This window comes from Astyanax mexicanus, chromosome 1 (genome assembly GCF_023375975.1).
Source record: "Astyanax mexicanus isolate ESR-SI-001 chromosome 1, AstMex3_surface, whole genome shotgun sequence".
Classification (NCBI taxonomy): Eukaryota; Metazoa; Chordata; class Actinopteri; order Characiformes; family Acestrorhamphidae; genus Astyanax; species Astyanax mexicanus.
The window spans coordinates 127,494,419-127,512,929 of record NC_064408.1 but is presented as its reverse complement, the minus strand read 5'-3'; the positions used below and the strand labels follow the sequence as shown (position 1 = coordinate 127,512,929).

The following is an 18,511-nucleotide window of genomic DNA, read 5'->3' as shown; positions in this document are numbered from 1 at the left end:
TTTTAAGTCCTAATAAAACCACAGTTAGCTAGTTTTCAACCTTATATTCAGTTCTTAATCCAGCCTACTGACACTGAGCTAAAAACCAAAAGTGTATTTACATGTTTTATGTACATATATATACATATACATATACATATATATATATATATACACATTTCTTTTTGTCATACTAACACTTTTCAGATCAAATAAAACCTTTCATGATCAAATAAACTTTAATATCAAACAAATATAACCTATAAATATGAACAAGCACGTTTTGAATGATAATTTCATTATTTAAGGGGAAAAACTCCAAACCAATCTAGCCCTTTGTAAAAAAAAAAAAAAGTATCCCCCCCCCCCATAAATTAATTGTGACTAATCACATTTTTGGAAAGCTGAGTTACATTTACCTAACCACAACCAGGCTGGATTATTGTACAATAAATTCAGAAATCCCTTAAATAGAACTGTCTAACAACATGAAGCAGATAAAAGATCTCAAAAAGCAGCACATCTTGCCCTGATCTGAAGAAATTCAAAAACAGATAAGAAAACAAAGTCATTAATCTGAAAAAGGAGGTCCCAAAAAACCTAGAACAACATTTAAAGAACTGCAGGTCTCACTCGCCTCAGTTAAGATCAGTGTTAATGATTCAATAATAAGAAAAAGACTGGGTGAAAATGGTCACAATGGGAGAGTTCCAAGATAAAAAACACTGCTGACCAAAAATAACACAACGACCCGTCTCACATTTACCAACAAACATCTTAATGATCTCCAGGACTTTGGGTAAATATTTTTTTGACTGAAGAGACAAAAGTGTTTTTTTTTTTGGAAAGTCCCGTAACTTCTGGTGTAAAACCAGCACATAATTTCAGATAAAGAACATCATACTGAACGTAAAACATGGTGGTGGTAGTATGATGGTCAGAGTCTGCGTTGCTGCTTTAGGACCTGCCCAACTTGCTGTAAGAGACAATCCTGAAAGAATATCTGGCCATCTGTTCGTGACCTCAAGCTCAGATGTTTTCAGGTTCGACAGCAGGACATGGCTTTGGAGGTTTTGGAGTGGCTAAGTGGCTAAGCTGATATTAAACAGGACATTTATGCTCAAAAACCCTCCTTGACTTTATTTGTTGCCGCCAAGGGCATCCACTAAGGTATTAGATTTAGAGCAGCAAACACTTTTTCACACAGGGTTATACATGCTTTTTTACATATAAAAAAGGTAAAATAAGTAATTGAATGCGACTTCTTCAAATTAGAAATCATGGAGGGGTCTGAAACTTTTATCTTAGGTGCACGTCCACTATGAGAGATATAATCTAAAAAAAAAAAAGTATAATTTTTTAATTAACATCTGTCAATCACCAAAAATTCTGGGCCTCAAAGACCTGTTAGTCCGCCTCCACAAATTAAAAGCACCTGTTTGAGGTCGTTAGCTGCATAAAGACACCTGTCCACCCCACACAATCAGTAAGACTCAAATACAAAACAGGCACCAAATTTCCTTTGACTTTTCTGTACTCTGTAGTACTGAGACATTTCAGTCAGTGCTTTTTCAGTATTGAATTTTAACACCTATCCCTAATCGAAATTGACTCAGAGCTCAGTTTTAACAGCCATATCAAATCAATTATCAATTCAGCTTTATACTTCCTGAAAAACAGTAAGATTTAAATACTTTATGAAGGCAAATCTAGAAAAACTCATTCACGCCTTTATTTCTAGTAGATAAGATTACTGTAACAGCTTCCTCACTGGCCTCCCCAAACATCTGTCAGACAACTGCAGCTTATTCAGTACGCTGCTGCCAGAATACTAACCAGGACAAAGAGGCAGGGACGTGTAACTCCAGTGCTCATATCATACAATCAGCTGGAGAATAAAGTTTAAAATACTGCTCCTTTTCTATGAAGCACTAAAAAGGTTTTTACCAACGTAAATCTCTGATATGCTGGAGAAATACTGCCCTGTTAGACTCCTCAGATCAGTAGAGGCAGATCTGTTAACACTACCTAGAATTAGAACCAATGACGAGACATTATGCTGCAGTTGGAATAAACTCCCAGAAGCTGTGAGATGTTCTGCGTAGACTATAACCTCTAAAAAAACTGAAAACGTATCTATTTATCTGCGCCCAAACGTTTTATCTTTGTGCATTCTGGTAAACTCTTAGTACATAATTGTTCTTTTTTTTTCTCCTATGTCCTCCCCAGTTTGGGAGACCAGATACCCCATCCACACTAGTAATGCCCCCAACACTAGGATTCAAACCAGCACAAATGTCCTTTTGTTTTATTTATTTTTTTATTCAAATTCCTTATTAATTATTTTATTAGTTTTTGTTCTCAGTTTTCTTATAAATTCTAAGAAACTTTTTTTTATAATTGTTCTGCATTGTGTGTGAAATTTTCTGTAAAACATAGAACTGATGGCATGTATGAAAGATACAATACAAATGAACTTGTCTTGACTAGTCACCAGTTAATTGCTAGCAGCTTAATTTATAAAGTAAAATAAGGGCTTTTCACTCTTTAAACTGACCAGTGCCGTTGATTTTTAAGATCTGTCCTGAATGTACTGAAATTTCACGCAAAAAGCAAAACAATTTAAGAAAAAGGGGTGAGATGAACATAAACTAAATTACTTTAAAGATTCTGTTTTCCACATCAATAACACTGCTGTACTCTGAAAGTAAGCGGATAGTGTATTTTATAGAGCTGACTGTTCCGTTTGAAGACGAGGTAGATGGAGCTTATGAAAGGAAAAGGCTGAAGTATACAGACTTGGTGGCTGAGGTAAGAGAGCATGGGTGGCAAGCGTTAGAGTTGCACGGTACCGAAGGTTCGATTCTTTTTCGATACTACGTCATCAAAAACGATTCGGTTCTTTAGCGTTCGATGCTTTCGATACTGTATATAGCCCAGTCACTAGCTTCAAATGAGTCAAATTAGTAGGCGCGATTTGATTCAGTTCATAAGAAAACTGATTCACACCGCAGCAGTCGGTGTGGCAGGATTCAGATAAACTTAGTGTTCTGAACAAATGAATCGATTCATGCGCAAGCCAGCAGAGCAGCAGCGAGTGTAGAATGGCGACGGCTAAAATAACAGATGTCTCTCGTCCGCGACTTGTGGACAAAACGGGCGCGAGGAGTGAAGTGTGGGAAAATAGTCTGAGATGTAGGCATCTGTTTTTTATTTATATTTTTATTTTTAAATAAAATAAGGAAAATAACGAAAACTGAAAGTGAAACTAAACTACTTTATTTATAAGCGCTGTTTTCACTCCCGCAGTTGTACAGCGGGGGGTGTTGTGCTGATTCTGTCCGCGAAGCGGGAGTCGGATTCAGTAGCGGATTCGGCACAAGCGCGGCGGCGCCTCGCGGTCCGCGGTGTTAGTTGTAAGCGCTCGCGCTAGCCGCAAAATACAACAGAAAACACTGAGGGAGCTGCATGATTATGTGTGGGACTAGAATATGAGCACGAGGAGATAAAAGAGATCCTTTACCTGTGAGTAGCTCACATCAGAACACGCAAATCTCTCTCTCTCTCACTCTCGCTGTGTCTCTTTCTCTGTGTCTCTTTCTCTGTGTCTCTCTCTGTGTCTCTCACTCTCGCTGTGTCTCTTTCTCTGTGTCTCTCTCTCTCGCACGTGAACTCCTCCGCGTTTGACCTGCAGCACTGTGTTTAGCTGTTCTTAAAAATCATTTTAATTAAATAATAGTTCTATGCTTCTGTGTTACAGTGTTATTTAACATAATTCTGATCATATTTCGCTCATTCATTTAGCAGACAAGCACCCTGATCTCTACAAAGAGCTGAGAAGTTGACAGGTTAGTGGAGTTAGTCAAGATACACTCTGTCTGTAGCTTTACTAAGATTTACTAGCGACTGCTAGTAAATCACGTTAACACGGAGAGGAGTGTGCAGGACTTTTGTTTTGGACCCGTGTTTTTCTCTGTTTCTCCATTATCCCATTGGCTGTGAAACATGAACACAAGATGTTCACGTTTTCGCGTTTCCATCGCAAATCTGTGGTCAGGCACGTAGCCTGCTTGATCGTTACACTGAACATGGGCTTATTAAAAACGGTAAACGGTTGATTAATAAAACGGAGCAGTGAGTGTTAAAATGAACATAACATTGTAATGTTCTTCTGTCTCTTTATTTTCCTTATTCAGAACTTAACTTCTGCCCGCCCGTCAGGTTCACATAGTCAGGCTACCATTACCTCTGGTTTTAGTTTTTAGGAAGTGTTTAGATAATTATGTTATAGTTAAGGTTATAATAACGAAACTTGTTTTTTGTTCAAATGTTTCATTTTAGAATAAAAACGTTTGCACCGATTGTTCAGTGTTCAATCCAGTTCAGTCAAAAATAAACATTTTATGTTCAGATATTTTTATTGTTTTTTTTTTCTTCCAAGTATCGTTTTGGTATCGAGAATCGTGATACTACAGTTGGTATCGGTATCGAAGTCAAAATTTTGGTATCGTGACAACCCTAGCAAGCCGTGTCGTGTGCTGGTCGTGTGCTGAGGACAGTAGTGAAGGAGTTGTCAGATGTAGCTGAAAGATCTAGTCAGTGGTTGTGGTTCAGAAGGGCTGAGGCTACGTGGGGAAGGGAATGAGTTTGTGCTTCTACAGCAGGCTTGGAGGGTGGTGGGTCTGGGACGCCAGACTTCACTGTTGAGCCTTCTGGAGGTGTCGTGGGCCTAATTCAGCGAAACACTGACGAAGGAAGGTGCCTGCCTGATGACCCCTGAGAAGAGTTTGCACTGAAGTTTGTGTTAGAGTTTGGATGAAGGGGATTGGTGTGGTCTTGCTGTTCTTGTAGTAATTTGTCTCATGAGTTTTTGCAGACGTCTGAGTACTTGGCAGTTGAGGCACGGACCATGAACATAGTTCGCTATGCTTCTGGATTCTTGTCGAGCCAGTATCAGATGGTAGTGGTTGCTGTGTTCTGCTCACGCAACTTATGTCATTTATTGTGTGTGATTGTGCTTAGGTAGGGTGCTGTGGTTAGTGTGTTGTTGCCATAGATTAAGGAAGTGAGCTTAGATTAAGGAGGGATTCTGTTTGTTCATTGGTTATTTTTCGGTAGGTCTGTTACTTGGCAGTTGAGGCGATGGACCATGAACATAGTGTTAGGCTGTGCTTCTGGATCCTTGTCGAGCCAGTATCAGACTGTGGTGGTTTTGGCTATTGTTGTTAGTTGAGTGAGTAGTAGATCCTGGCTGAGCCCTATGCATAACCCCAGCTGTTAGGTGCAGGATTTGACAATTTCCTGTATTATATTACTAATTACAATATTTACAAAGTTTAAGAGGATTCATGACTCATTTTCCAGTGTTCCTAGAGACTAGAGTAGTTTGTTGTGTTTTCTGTTTAATACAGAAGTGTATAATCTCTCTCTCAGTCTGCCTCTGTCACTCTTTCTCTCTCTGTTAATAACTTACTCTAATTTTCTCTCTCTTTAGATTATCTGGGTGTATGATCACAGAAAAAGGCTGTTCTTCTCTGGCTTCAGCTCTTAATTCAAACCCCTCCCACCTGAAAGAGCTGGATCTGACCTACAACCACCCAGGAGAGTCAGGAGAGAAGCTGCTTTCTGCCAGACTGGAGGATCCACACTGCTCACTGGAGACACTCAGGTTTGAAGAAGTACTCAGGGGGAAGATTCAGGTGTGCTGCAGATGTTAGATAGAGTGATGAGGGTCAGTTAGAGATAAAAAAAGAGAGTCCAGTGTTACCCTGTGTTAGAATGAGCTACATTTTCTCAGTTAAATTAATATATTTTAATAATAAAGTGCACAGTGCATATACAGATGTGGTGTATTCAGCCTTTTGTTGTGAATTTTGTATTATAAACTAAAATTATATTATAAGATGAAAGCAACTCATATTATCCAGCTTCAGATCAACACTAGGAATAATAATCAGGATCAGGGTTTGCCCATAGACAGAACGTAAAGATTAAAGTTCTGGACTAGTTCATAGCGTGATGAACCCTCAATGTACGTTATTCATAAATCACAGCGTTTCAGGTGTTAATAAAATGGATTGAGCTCATCAGAGTTTAGAGTAAAGTAAAGTCCACATGTTTGTTGGTTAAAAGTTGAAGACTCCATGTTTCCTTTGTAGCTGGATCTTTATGGTTCAGCCTTTACTTCTTCACCTGTTCTAAACAGAGACCCTATAATTCTCCCTCACGCCCCCTAGAGGCTGGGAATAAAAGAACAAGCTAAAGTGTGACAGCATATTGAATCTGTTATTAGATATTAAAATTTAAATCTGATGCTCTGGTTTCCTCTAATTGTGTTAATGGTGTTATAAAGGAGTGGGTGTTTCTTCTTAAGGATTAACGTTAATTATTGTGTATCAGGAAAATCCAGAACTTCATATTCCTTCACCATGTTCACTAATATAAACCCAGAGAGAGAAACTCTGCATTTCACTCTCACACCCTGCTGATCTGTGTGTGTGTGTGTGTGTGTGTGTGTGTGTGTGTGTGTGTGTGTGTGTGTGTGTTTAGAATGGAACATGGAGGCGAAATAAGAATCAAACCTGGATTAAAGAAATGTAAGTTTTCTCTCACACACACACAACACTCACACACACAACACTCACACACACTACACTCACACACACACAACACTCACACACACACAACACTCACACACACACTACACACACACACTACACTCACACACACACAACACACACACACACACACTATACGTACATTACATTACATTTCACTTTTAAATGATGGAATCAGCAAAAGCTCATCCTCTTCTTTATCTTCTACAATATTTGATGAACTCATCTTAGGTTTATTGAACTGAACTGAGTTTTATCTCTGTCTGAACTCAGTTTCTCGATGTGATTTTTTATTTCTAAAACTGTACGATTAGAGAGAGAATGAGTGAGAATGAGCTTCAGCTGCATCTGTCGCTGTTCAAACACAACAAACCATTCAAACGTGCAGTGTGAGTTATCCACAACGCTCTCCATTAAAATAATCACACAGTGTACGCTAGAGTTAAGATCAGACCCAAAGAATCCAGCCCGACCCATAAACTGTCATTATGAACCCGAGCCTGATTTAAACCCCACATTTCTTCGTGAGTAAAAAGTTGAAACTGAGCGTTTTAAAAACTTTTTCAGACTTTTTAAATGAGCGAAATCTGTTCAGAATTATGTAAATTAACATTACAGCACTGAAGAAGCAAAGACCTATTATTAAATAACAATGTTTATTAATAACATACACACACTACACACTCACATACACACACTACACACTCACATACACACACTACACACACTACACACTACACACTCACATACACACACTACACACACTACACACTCACATACACACACTACACACTCACATACACACACTACACACACTACACACACTACACACTCACATACACACACTACACACTCACATACACACACTACACACACTACACACACTACACACTCACATACACACACTACACACTCACATACACACACTACACACACTACATACACACACTACACACTCACATACACACACTACACACACTACACACTCACATACACACACTACACACACTACACACTCACATACACACACTACACACACTACACACTCACATACACACACTACACACACTACACACACTACACACTCACATACACACACTACACACTCACATACACACACTACACACACTACACACACTACACACTCACATACACACACTACACACTCACATACACACACTACACACTACACACTCACATACACACACTACACACACTACACACACTACACACTCACATACACACACTACACACAGTACACACTCACATACACACACTACACACACTACACACTCACATACACACACTACACACTCACACACTACACACTCACACACTACACACTCACATACACACACTACACACACTACACACTCACATACACACACTACACACACTACACACTCACATACACACACTACACACACTACACACTCACATACACACACTACACACTCACATACACACACTACACACTCACATACACACACTACACACACTACACACACTACACACTCACATACACACACTCACATACACACACTACACACTACACACTCACATACACACACTACACACACTACACACTCACATACACACACTACACACTCACATACACACACTACACACACTACACACTCACATACACACACTACACACACTACACACTCACATACACACACTACACACTCACATACACACACTACACACACTACACACTCACATACACACACTACACACTCACATACACACACTACACACTCACATACACACACTACACACTCACATACACACACTACACACACTACACACACACTACACACTCACATACACACACTACACACTACACACTCACATACACACACTACACACACTACACACTCACATACACACACTACACACTACACACTCTACATACACACAGTACACACTCACATACACACACTACACACTCACATACACACAGTACACACACTACACACTCACATACACACACTACACACTCACATACACTCTCACATACACACACTACACACTCACATACACACACTACACACTCACATACACACAGTACACACACTACACACTCACATACACACACTACACACTCACATACACACACTACACACACTACACACTCACACTACACACACTACACACTCACACTACACACACTACACACACTACACACTCACATACACACACTACACACTCACATACACACACTACACACACTACACACAGTACACACTCACATACACACACTACACACACTACACACTCACATACACACACTACACACTCACACACTACACACTCACACACTACACACTCACATACACACACTACACACTCACACACTACACACTCACATACACACACTACACACACTACACACTCACATACACACACTACACACTCAGATACACACACTACACACACTACACATACACACTACTCACACTACACACAGTACACACTACACATACACACACTACACTACACACTCACATACACACACTACACACAGTACACACTCTCATACACACACTACACACACTACACACAGTACACACTCACATACACACACTACACACACTACACACTCACATACACACACTACACACTCACATACACACACTACACACTCACATACACACACAACACACTCACATACACACACTAAACACACTACACACTCACATACACACACTACACACACTACACACTACACACTCACACTACACACTCACATACACACACTACACACACTACACACTCACATACACACACTACACACTCACATACACACACTACACACTTACATACACACACTACACACTACACACACTACACACTCACACTACACACACTACACACTACAGACTACACACACTACACATACACACTACACACACTACACACTCACACTACACATACACACTACACACACTACACACTCACATACAAACACTACACACACTACACACTCACATACACACACTACACACACTCACACTACACACACTACACACACTACACAAACACACACTACACACACTACACATACACACTACACACACTACACACTCACACTACACACACTACACACTCACACTACACACACTACACACTCACACTACACACACTACACACTCACACTACACACACTACACACTCACACTACACACACTACACACACTACACAAACACACACTACACACACTACACATACACACTACACACACTACACACTCACACTACACACACTACACACTACACACACTACACACACTACACATACACACTACACACACTACACACTCACACTACACACACTACACACTCACACACACACTACACACTCACATACACACACTACACACTACACACACATTACACACTACACACATTACACACACTACACACACACTACACACATTAAACACACACTACAGACATCAAACACACATTACACACTACACACTCACATACACACTACACACTCACATTACACACACTGTGTAATGTGTGTGTGTAGTGTGTGTAATGTGTGTGTAATGTGTGTGTAGTGTGTGTGTAAAGTGTGTGTGTAATGTGTGTGTTCTTGTTTTCAGACGGCTGTGATTTCACACTGGATCTAAACACAGTAAACTATCGTCTCTCTCTGAGTGAGGAGAACAGGAGGGTGGAGTGTGGAGAGGAGCTGCAGTCGTATCCTGATCATCCAGAGAGGTTTGATGTGTGGTATCAGCAGGTTCTGAGTAGAGAGGGAGTTACTGGACGCTGTTACTGGGAGGCTGAGTGGAGAGGAAAAGCTGAAGTAGCTCTGAGTTATAAAACCATCAGCAGGAAAGGAGACAGATCAGACTGTTGGTTTGGAGGGAATATAAACTCCTGGAGTCTGAGCTGCTCTGATAACAGTTACTCTGTTCTTCACAAGAACAGAACTGAACTCCCCCCTCCTCCCTCCGGCTGTAGGAGAGTAGGAGTGTATGTGGACTGTCCCGCCGGCACTCTGTCCTTCTACAGAGTCTCCTCTGATACACCCTCACACACTCTCACACACTTACACACATTCTACACCACCTTCACTCAGCCCCTCTATGCAGGGATTGGGGTTGGTTTTGGCTCCTCAGTGACTCTGTGTAAAATAGAATAACCCTGTGTGTGTGTGTGTGTGTGTGTTTATCTGTGTGTGTTTCTGTGTATTGTATGTGTGTGTATAGTGTGTGTGTGTGTGTGTGTGTGTATAGTGTGTGTGTGTGTGTGTGTATAGTGAGTGTGTGTGTGTGTGTGTATAGTGAGTGTGTGTGTGTGTGTGTGTGTGTATAGTGAGTGAGTGAGTGTGTGTGTGTGTGTGTGTATAGTGAGTGTGTGTGTGTGTGTGTGTATAGTGAGTGAGTGTGTGTGTATAGTGAGTGTGTGTGTGTGTGTGTGTGTATAGTGTGTGTGTGTGTGTGTATAGTGAGTGTGTGTGTGTGTGTGTGTGTGTATAGTGAGTGAGTGTGTGTGTATAGTGAGTGTGTGTGTGTGTGTGTAGTGAGTGTGTGTGTGTGTGTGTGTGTGTGTATAGTGAGTGTGTGTGTGTGTGTGTGTGTATAGTGTGTGTGTGTGTGTGTGTATAGTGAGTGTGTGTGTGTGATGGCACCATTGCTGTGGGTTAAATTTTAAACGTCACTTTTTGTTTTTTTGTTTTTCTCTTTTGCTCTTCTTAATTTTTTAACCCCTTTGTTTCATCTATTCTTTATCTGTATATGATAAACTGTATTTTACATTCTTTCAATAATAAATATATATAATCACAAAAAAGTCCTTATTCCTTTATCATTCAGCACACTGTTAGTGATTATTGTACTATATATATATATATATATATATATATATATATATATATATATATCACAATTCTCTAAATCCTCGATTCCATTTTATTTCTGATTTTAGGATCACGATTCGATTTGATTCTCCATTTTCTTTTTTCTTTTTTTTACAGCAGAGAGGCCTATGCCAGTTTTAGATTAGTCTATGGTCAGTCATTGGTTTGATTCATCAAATTTACAATATCTTATTTCAAAAGGTGGGCTTGATATAAGTGATGCAAAGTGATACAAGTGATCTGTAATACACCACATTAGGCACTAATGGTCAAATTTAAATAATTTAATTAAGATATATATGTAATGCCATGTAGTGGTTTTTTTGGAAGCAGCAGTGTGCACTATTAAAACAGCAATGTGCAACATAACAAAATAAATAATAAAATAATACAGGAACAGTCATGTACAAAATAATAGAACAATTAGAGCCTTAACAAACTGAACTCTATCCTACTATAACAGATAAACATGAAAAATAAGACTTTAAGACTTTTTCTTTAATAAAGATACATTATTAACTTTATCTGAGAGAAAGATGCTCCTTAAGGTACCAAAACTATTAACATATTTGAGGCTAGACAAAACAACTGTTATTTTTATATTTTTAAGTTTTTCTTTAAGAAGATGAGAATGTTCACATTCTCTGGAGAAAGAGCTGCTCTTTCAGCAGTCACAATGTCCGCGGCGTCGCTACAGTGTGCTGCACCATTAGCGTAGGTTAGAGGGAGGGATCGTCCATCCTCTTTTTCACTTCGAGGCTCGAGACCATGACATCATTTCCATCGTGACACCCCTAGTATATATATATATATATATATATATTGTATTATGTACTATATATATATATATCGTTTATGGTATGTTGATTTTCTCTGGCTGCTGTTTACTGGTGTTGAATCTGCTCGTTTAGAGAACCCACTGTACCCCTACGTATTTAATAAAGTATTTGAGTTGCAGTATTTGAGTCCTGAGTCTTTTTTTTTTACTTGATTTATACATTTTCAGGTCTGAATTTACAAATACATGCAACAATACAATACAGTGGATTTTACACAATTACATACAGAAGAAGAAATAATAAAAAGTAAATAAAATGACTGAATACAGGGATAAACACAGGACTTTCCAAACATACATGTTCTAATTTCATAGAGCTTTATAACACCTATTACAAGATTATCAACACTTAGATAAAAGTAAGCTGTTCTGTTTCTACTGAAATGTAAACAGTGATGGACCTTTTCACAGTGCATGATTCCACTCTTCTTCTGAAAGTTCTAATCCAGGTTCTTCCTTCCAAACAGCTCTTAGATGCTCTGAGGTCCTGATGTTTATGAACATCATTGATGAGTAGATTAGTGATGCGAGACCCTGTGAGTGAAAGGGAACTCAGCATTATCAACACTAAAAATCACAGTTAGTAAACTTTCTGATCACTTTAAAATTTCTCTGTGCCTATTTTTTTAAACATCAGGGCTCTCTGAATTCTACTCATGAAGTGTGAAACAGCTTTAGGCTTATTAATGGTGTAAAATAGTGATTTCTGTCCACAGGTAACTTTATGCTCCTAGCATTGTGGCCTGTTGGGAGCTTTGGCTAAAAGCGCTGTATTATTTCATTTCACACCAGAGTTCCCCTTTAGAATTAAGAAGAGTCTGAGATCCAGCCAGCAAATTGTGGGGTGATGATCTCAGAGATCTGAGAGAGTAAATCAGAGGAGATCGACCAATCACTGCTTTAGAATCAGTGTTCATTTCGTTGAGGAATAATTTTCGTCATAGTCTTCGTCAACTAAGCTTTTTTTCAAGACAAAAACGAGACGATAACTAAATAAAAACAGTATTAAAAAAATAAAAACGAGACGAAACCGCTGCACGGTTAAATACAAAACCCGGGAATTAACCTGCCGTTACTTACGGAGCTAGATATTAACTCCACAGTGTTCAGCAGCAGGGAGAGAGAGAGGGGAGAGGCCATATATTTCTCCTTTGACGTCGCGAAAAAACAAGATAACGTGTAAACCGTGTGGAGCGACTCCATCTCCGGTAAAAACACCACTAATATGGCGTCATTTTACTGCCAAAAGTCGAGAGCGGAGTTTTTGAATGCAAGAGCCTACTTCATTCAGCGCTCACGGATTTTATTTGCTCAGGTGTAAAATATATGTGCGCTCTCACGGATTTTATTTGCTCAGGTGTAAAATATAGGTGCGCTCTCACGGATTTTATTTGCTCAGGTGTAAAATATATGTGCGCTCTCACGGATTTTATTTGCTCAGGTGTAAAATATATGTGCGCTCTCACGGATTTTATTTGCTCAGGTGTAAAATATAGGTGCGCTCTCACGGATTTTATTTGCTCAGGTGTAAAATATATGTGCGCTCTCACGGATTTTATTTGCTCAGGTGTAAAATATAGGTGCGCTCTCACGGATTTTATTTGCTCAGGTGTAAAATATAGGTGCGCTCTCACGGATTTTATTTGCTCAGGTGTAAAATATAGGTGCGCTCTCACGGATTTTATTTGCTCAGGTGTAAAATATAGGTGCGCTCTCATGGATTTTATTTGCTCAGGTGTAAAATATAGGTGCGCTCTCACGGATTTTATTTGCTCAGGTGTAAAATGTAGGTGCGCTCTCGCGGATTTTATTTGCTCAGGTGTAAAATATAGGTGCGCTCTCACGGATTTTATTTGCTCAGGTGTAAAATGTAGGTGCGCTCTCACGGTAATGGCATTTATGCAATTCCTACAATTGGTCTTACTTAATAGATATTACACTCATTCTATTTTAAGTAGTACATTTCTTGTTTTTCACTGGAGGTAATATTGATATCTTCTATTCAGGGCTCATGTCCAGTGTGCCTCATGATTTTCCCATTGGATTATTTGGAAGTCCATGCTAGCTTGTGTGGTGAAAGGTGACAAATTAAAAATGTTTGTTTAATGTGTAAATCTTTAAAAAAGAAAATCCCTTTAAGTATTTTTTTTATGTTTATATATTTGTAAAGAACTATCCAGTTCTTAATGTCTAAGTATAGCAATATTTGTTTGCCTCTGGTCCTGGAGGATCAGAATCATTACAGTTTGGTGGTTTACTAATTCTGGAAATTAAAAGCATGTGTTAAATCAGGTATGTTGCCAAACTGTGATTACACAGGCCTTTCAGGGTTCTAGTTGATGATTTAATAATTCTACAAATGTATAAAACAACAGGGTGGAGGACACAAATTTCAGTTCTTAAGATACAATTTTTTTATAATATATTTTCTACACAACACAGGGATGTGATAATTTAAATAAAGCTAACCAGTGGTTATCTATTATGTACGTAACAGGGTGGAGGACACACATCTTATCACTGAAGGGGAATCACAGTGTAACAGTGAAAGTGAGAGGTATATTTGTAATTTTTTAATCTGTACTACATAACATGATTATTTTTTATGATTGGTAGATTGGTATGGTATTTGTGTGTGTGTGTGTGTGTGTGTGTGTGTGTGTGTGTGTGTGTGTGTTAGTCTTGAAGGTGTTCTCCAGGCCATTACAGCTGCAGTGTCCACAACAGATGGCAACTCATTTGACATCACAGTGTCCCGGCATAATATGTTGGAGAGAGTCCTTTCTCAATGGCAAAGACAAAAAAAGTCAAATCCAGCGAAACAACTGAAAGTTGTCTTTTTAGGTGAGGCTGGGATAGACACAGGGGCGCTCCGCAAAGAGCTTCTGTCAGGTGAGCAAAGGTTACATAGATGATTTAATGAATGTGTAATCATGTGTAATTATTCTCTGTATTCTTTGGTTGAAGGAATGATGGAAGGCATTGAAAAGCGCTTTTTCGAGGGTGACAGACATGGCAAGAGGCCGAAGTATTCAATCTCCGATTTAGACCACTTTAAGTATGTGTTGTACACTCATGCATACTGTATTATCATTGCTGTAAAAATGTATGTCCATCTTTAAAATTAGCAGTTGCCTTTTACATTGGGTGTCATGGTAAATGGGCCAATAGAATGCTCCATAATTGTTTGAAACCCAATTAAATTAATTACATTAACATTAATTTTTTCTTTTTTCAATTATAGTTTTGGAGACACATTTTTTATTTTATATATTCTACACAGCACTAGGATGTCATTGTTTAAATGTTCCTGGTCTTCTTCTTCTTTTTTTATAGGACTATAGGAGAAATAATGGCTGTCAGCCTGGCGCAAAGTGGACCGGCTCCAAATGTTTTAGCGGTTTGGTGCTACAAGTTTCTGTGCAGTGGATCTTTGAAATTTGAAGACCTGGACAAAACTGCTCTGGGAGATGACCAACATATTGAGCTTATTTCCAAGGTAAGACCATCAGAGTGATTTTCTACAGACCATATGTATTTCGTTTTTAACCATTTTTGAATCATCTTTATTTTATTTTTAGTAGGGGAAAAAATAGATTTAAATCGAAAATCGGATAAAAAAAAATGGAAGATTCAGTAGCAGTCTTGCAAAGCAATCCGTGTATTTTATTTATAATTGTCAATTTAAAGTCAGTATTTGAATTTAAAGCAACTGATTGACTATTTACCCCCCCCCCCCCCACACACACACACACACAGACATTTTACACTACATCATTTTTTGTTGCATAGTTTCTGAATACTTGTTAAGGTTTTACATTTATTGCTTCTTTCAGGAAATATCTAGATTTCATTACTTTAGTGATTTTTGTGTTTTGCTTCAAAACAGTGCTGTTATTCTCCATGAAGCAACCCTGAAGCTGTTCCCAATACTGCAGCAGGTAAGGAATGGTTTGCAGCTGTATGGGCTTTCTGATCTAATGGCCAAATACCCTGATATCTGCCAGCCACTTTTCACCCCTGGGGTAGAAATGATTGTAAGTCCATGTTTTTTTATTCTAAATTGACACATTTTACTCATTGAACCACTAAATGTTGGTACTGCCTGGTACCAACAGATGTGTTTAAATATTGTTTTTACTATTGGTTAACTCTTAACTTGCGGTATATTCAGGAAAATGTCATGTAGAAAAACAAGTCTCTACATTTTTTGTTTTACTAATTCATCTGATTTATTGTGTCAGGCTGATGCAGACTTTGTCATGTCAGTTTGCCGGGCAGAGTTCAGCGAGGAGGGGTCAAATAAGGAACACCTGGAGGTGACCTTAATGAACCACCTGCAAGATTTACTTCAGGAACTGGAGCAAAGTCATTATTCTTTTTTAACCTGTATTTTGTAGGGGGAAATTAACCCTATTGTGTTCAGTTCATTAATTGGTCAACTAAGACAATGAATTGTGTTAATTAATTATCAGAGGTGGTAAAAAACACAGTCTTGTTTGAATCCCATGGGTCATAGGGTTGCATGAGGTCAGGGATCTCCCGTGTTTGTCACAAATATTAAGAAACACAAAAATAACACACAATTATTGACAGGATATTCATAACAAGGTAAATAAGGCATTAAATAAGTATAATGAAGAAGTATGTGGATAATAGGAACATGGATTCACCTCAGAATAGCAATAAGGTTTACTAAGTTATTCTGTAGGAAGAGAGCAGAGCTGAAAACTGCACCTGAATGGAACATATGACCTAAACTAATATTAACAAGAATAAAACCAGAACTAGAAAAGGCAAAGTTCCTGAACCAACTTTAAGTTGGCTTGGAAAAGTACGCTAATATCGTTGAAAAGTTGTTAAGTGTTTTCTAGGCAGTTGCTATCTAAACTGGTTGCTAAGGTTTTCACAGACAGTTGCTAGTGTGGGTGGTGTGGTATGTGTGTGGGGTGTGCAGTGTGGGGTGTAGTGTGTGTGTGACGTAGTGTGGCATGTATGTGGGGTTTAAATGGTGGGGTATGTGGTGTGATATGTGGGTTATATAAATATATATATTTAAGGGTGTGATTGGAGATAACCACACCTTCACACTCTTATTCTTAATTGTTTTATACATTTATATATACAGTTATTATTTTTACTGTTCACTTAATAATTTAGCTTTACGATCTTTGCTCTATTTTTAACTGTCACAATGACACAAGGCTTTGGAGGTTGTTTGTACTTTTTCAGGAATCAGGAAGGTCAGAGTGTTTTCATCAACAGTGAGAGCTGTGAGGAGAACGTGACCCTGAGTGGCAGAGAAGCTTCACTGCTGTTCTGCTGTTCTGGGACCAGTGCATATGAACTAGGAGACAACAAGCTCTCTGAGTGAAGTGCTGGGAACCTCTCCTCAGATAGTCAGCGCATGCCTGTTCTACACGGCGTAAAGTCGCACACAGACCAGAAGATCTTTCCATCCACTCTTTTCCTCCGTTTCATCTTCTCACAGACTTTAGGACACTTAAGGACTGTCTGCTGTGTTCATGAAGGACACAGTGCTGAACAACATCATAATGAGAACCTGTTGCTCAGACAGGCTGGAGCTGATCACGTCATTAAAACAAGCTGTTAACTGGACTCTGGACACAATCTATCAATATGATTATGTCAGCAATCACATGTCATTTGCATAAATGTATAACTGCTTGGATGAAGTCTGAAGGGTCCTCACTCCCTCAACTGCCTTTTTCTTTCTCTCTCTCTCTCTCTCTCTCTCTCTCTCTCTCTGGGTTGTGAATGTGTTGATCTATCGAGATTTTAGTACACTATGTGTCGACTCATTGATGTACTTTTACTGTTTTCTAATATATATTTATTAATTTTTGTTCCTTTTATATATATATCTGTAATGCTAAAGCTATTTGGTACCACTTTAAAATATGACTACCTTTATGAAGGGTTTATAAATGGTTTACAATTAGTTTATTAATGGTTACTGACTAGGTTGTAAATGTCTTAAACATCATTGATAATCATTAATAACACATATATAGAAAGGGCTACAATGACCTGTTGTTTGCTGAATAGTGAACCCACAGCCATCTATATTGTTGCCCTTTCTACGTATGTGTTATAACTGATTATTAATGATTTGTATAGCATTTACAACCTAATTAGTAACCATTAATAAACTCATTGTAAACATGTTATAAACCC

The 18,511-nt window shown here is 38.6% G+C and overlaps 1 protein-coding gene and 1 long non-coding RNA gene across 2 annotated transcripts in view; both read left to right on the top strand.

The window, feature by feature from the left end:
- The window catches only part of LOC111196385 (NACHT, LRR and PYD domains-containing protein 12), a 411,983-nt gene extending 400,534 nt beyond the window's left edge, over window positions 1-11,449 (top strand). Inside the window, exons 12-14 of the mRNA XM_049468901.1 lie at window positions 5,612-5,647; window positions 6,529-6,575; window positions 10,214-11,449. Of these exons, the coding sequence (XP_049324858.1) occupies window positions 5,612-5,647; window positions 6,529-6,575; window positions 10,214-10,758 (628 nt within the window). The 3' untranslated portion in view covers window positions 10,759-11,449. The remainder of the gene's footprint in view (window positions 1-5,611; window positions 5,648-6,528; window positions 6,576-10,213) is intronic.
- Window positions 11,450-15,677: 4,228 nt separating this feature from the next.
- Window positions 15,678-17,646, top strand: LOC125785766 (uncharacterized). The gene is made up of 2 exons (XR_007428120.1): window positions 15,678-15,812; window positions 16,203-17,646. It is a non-coding gene; the product is annotated as an uncharacterized LOC125785766 (long non-coding RNA).
- Window positions 17,647-18,511: the final 865 nt, after the last annotated feature.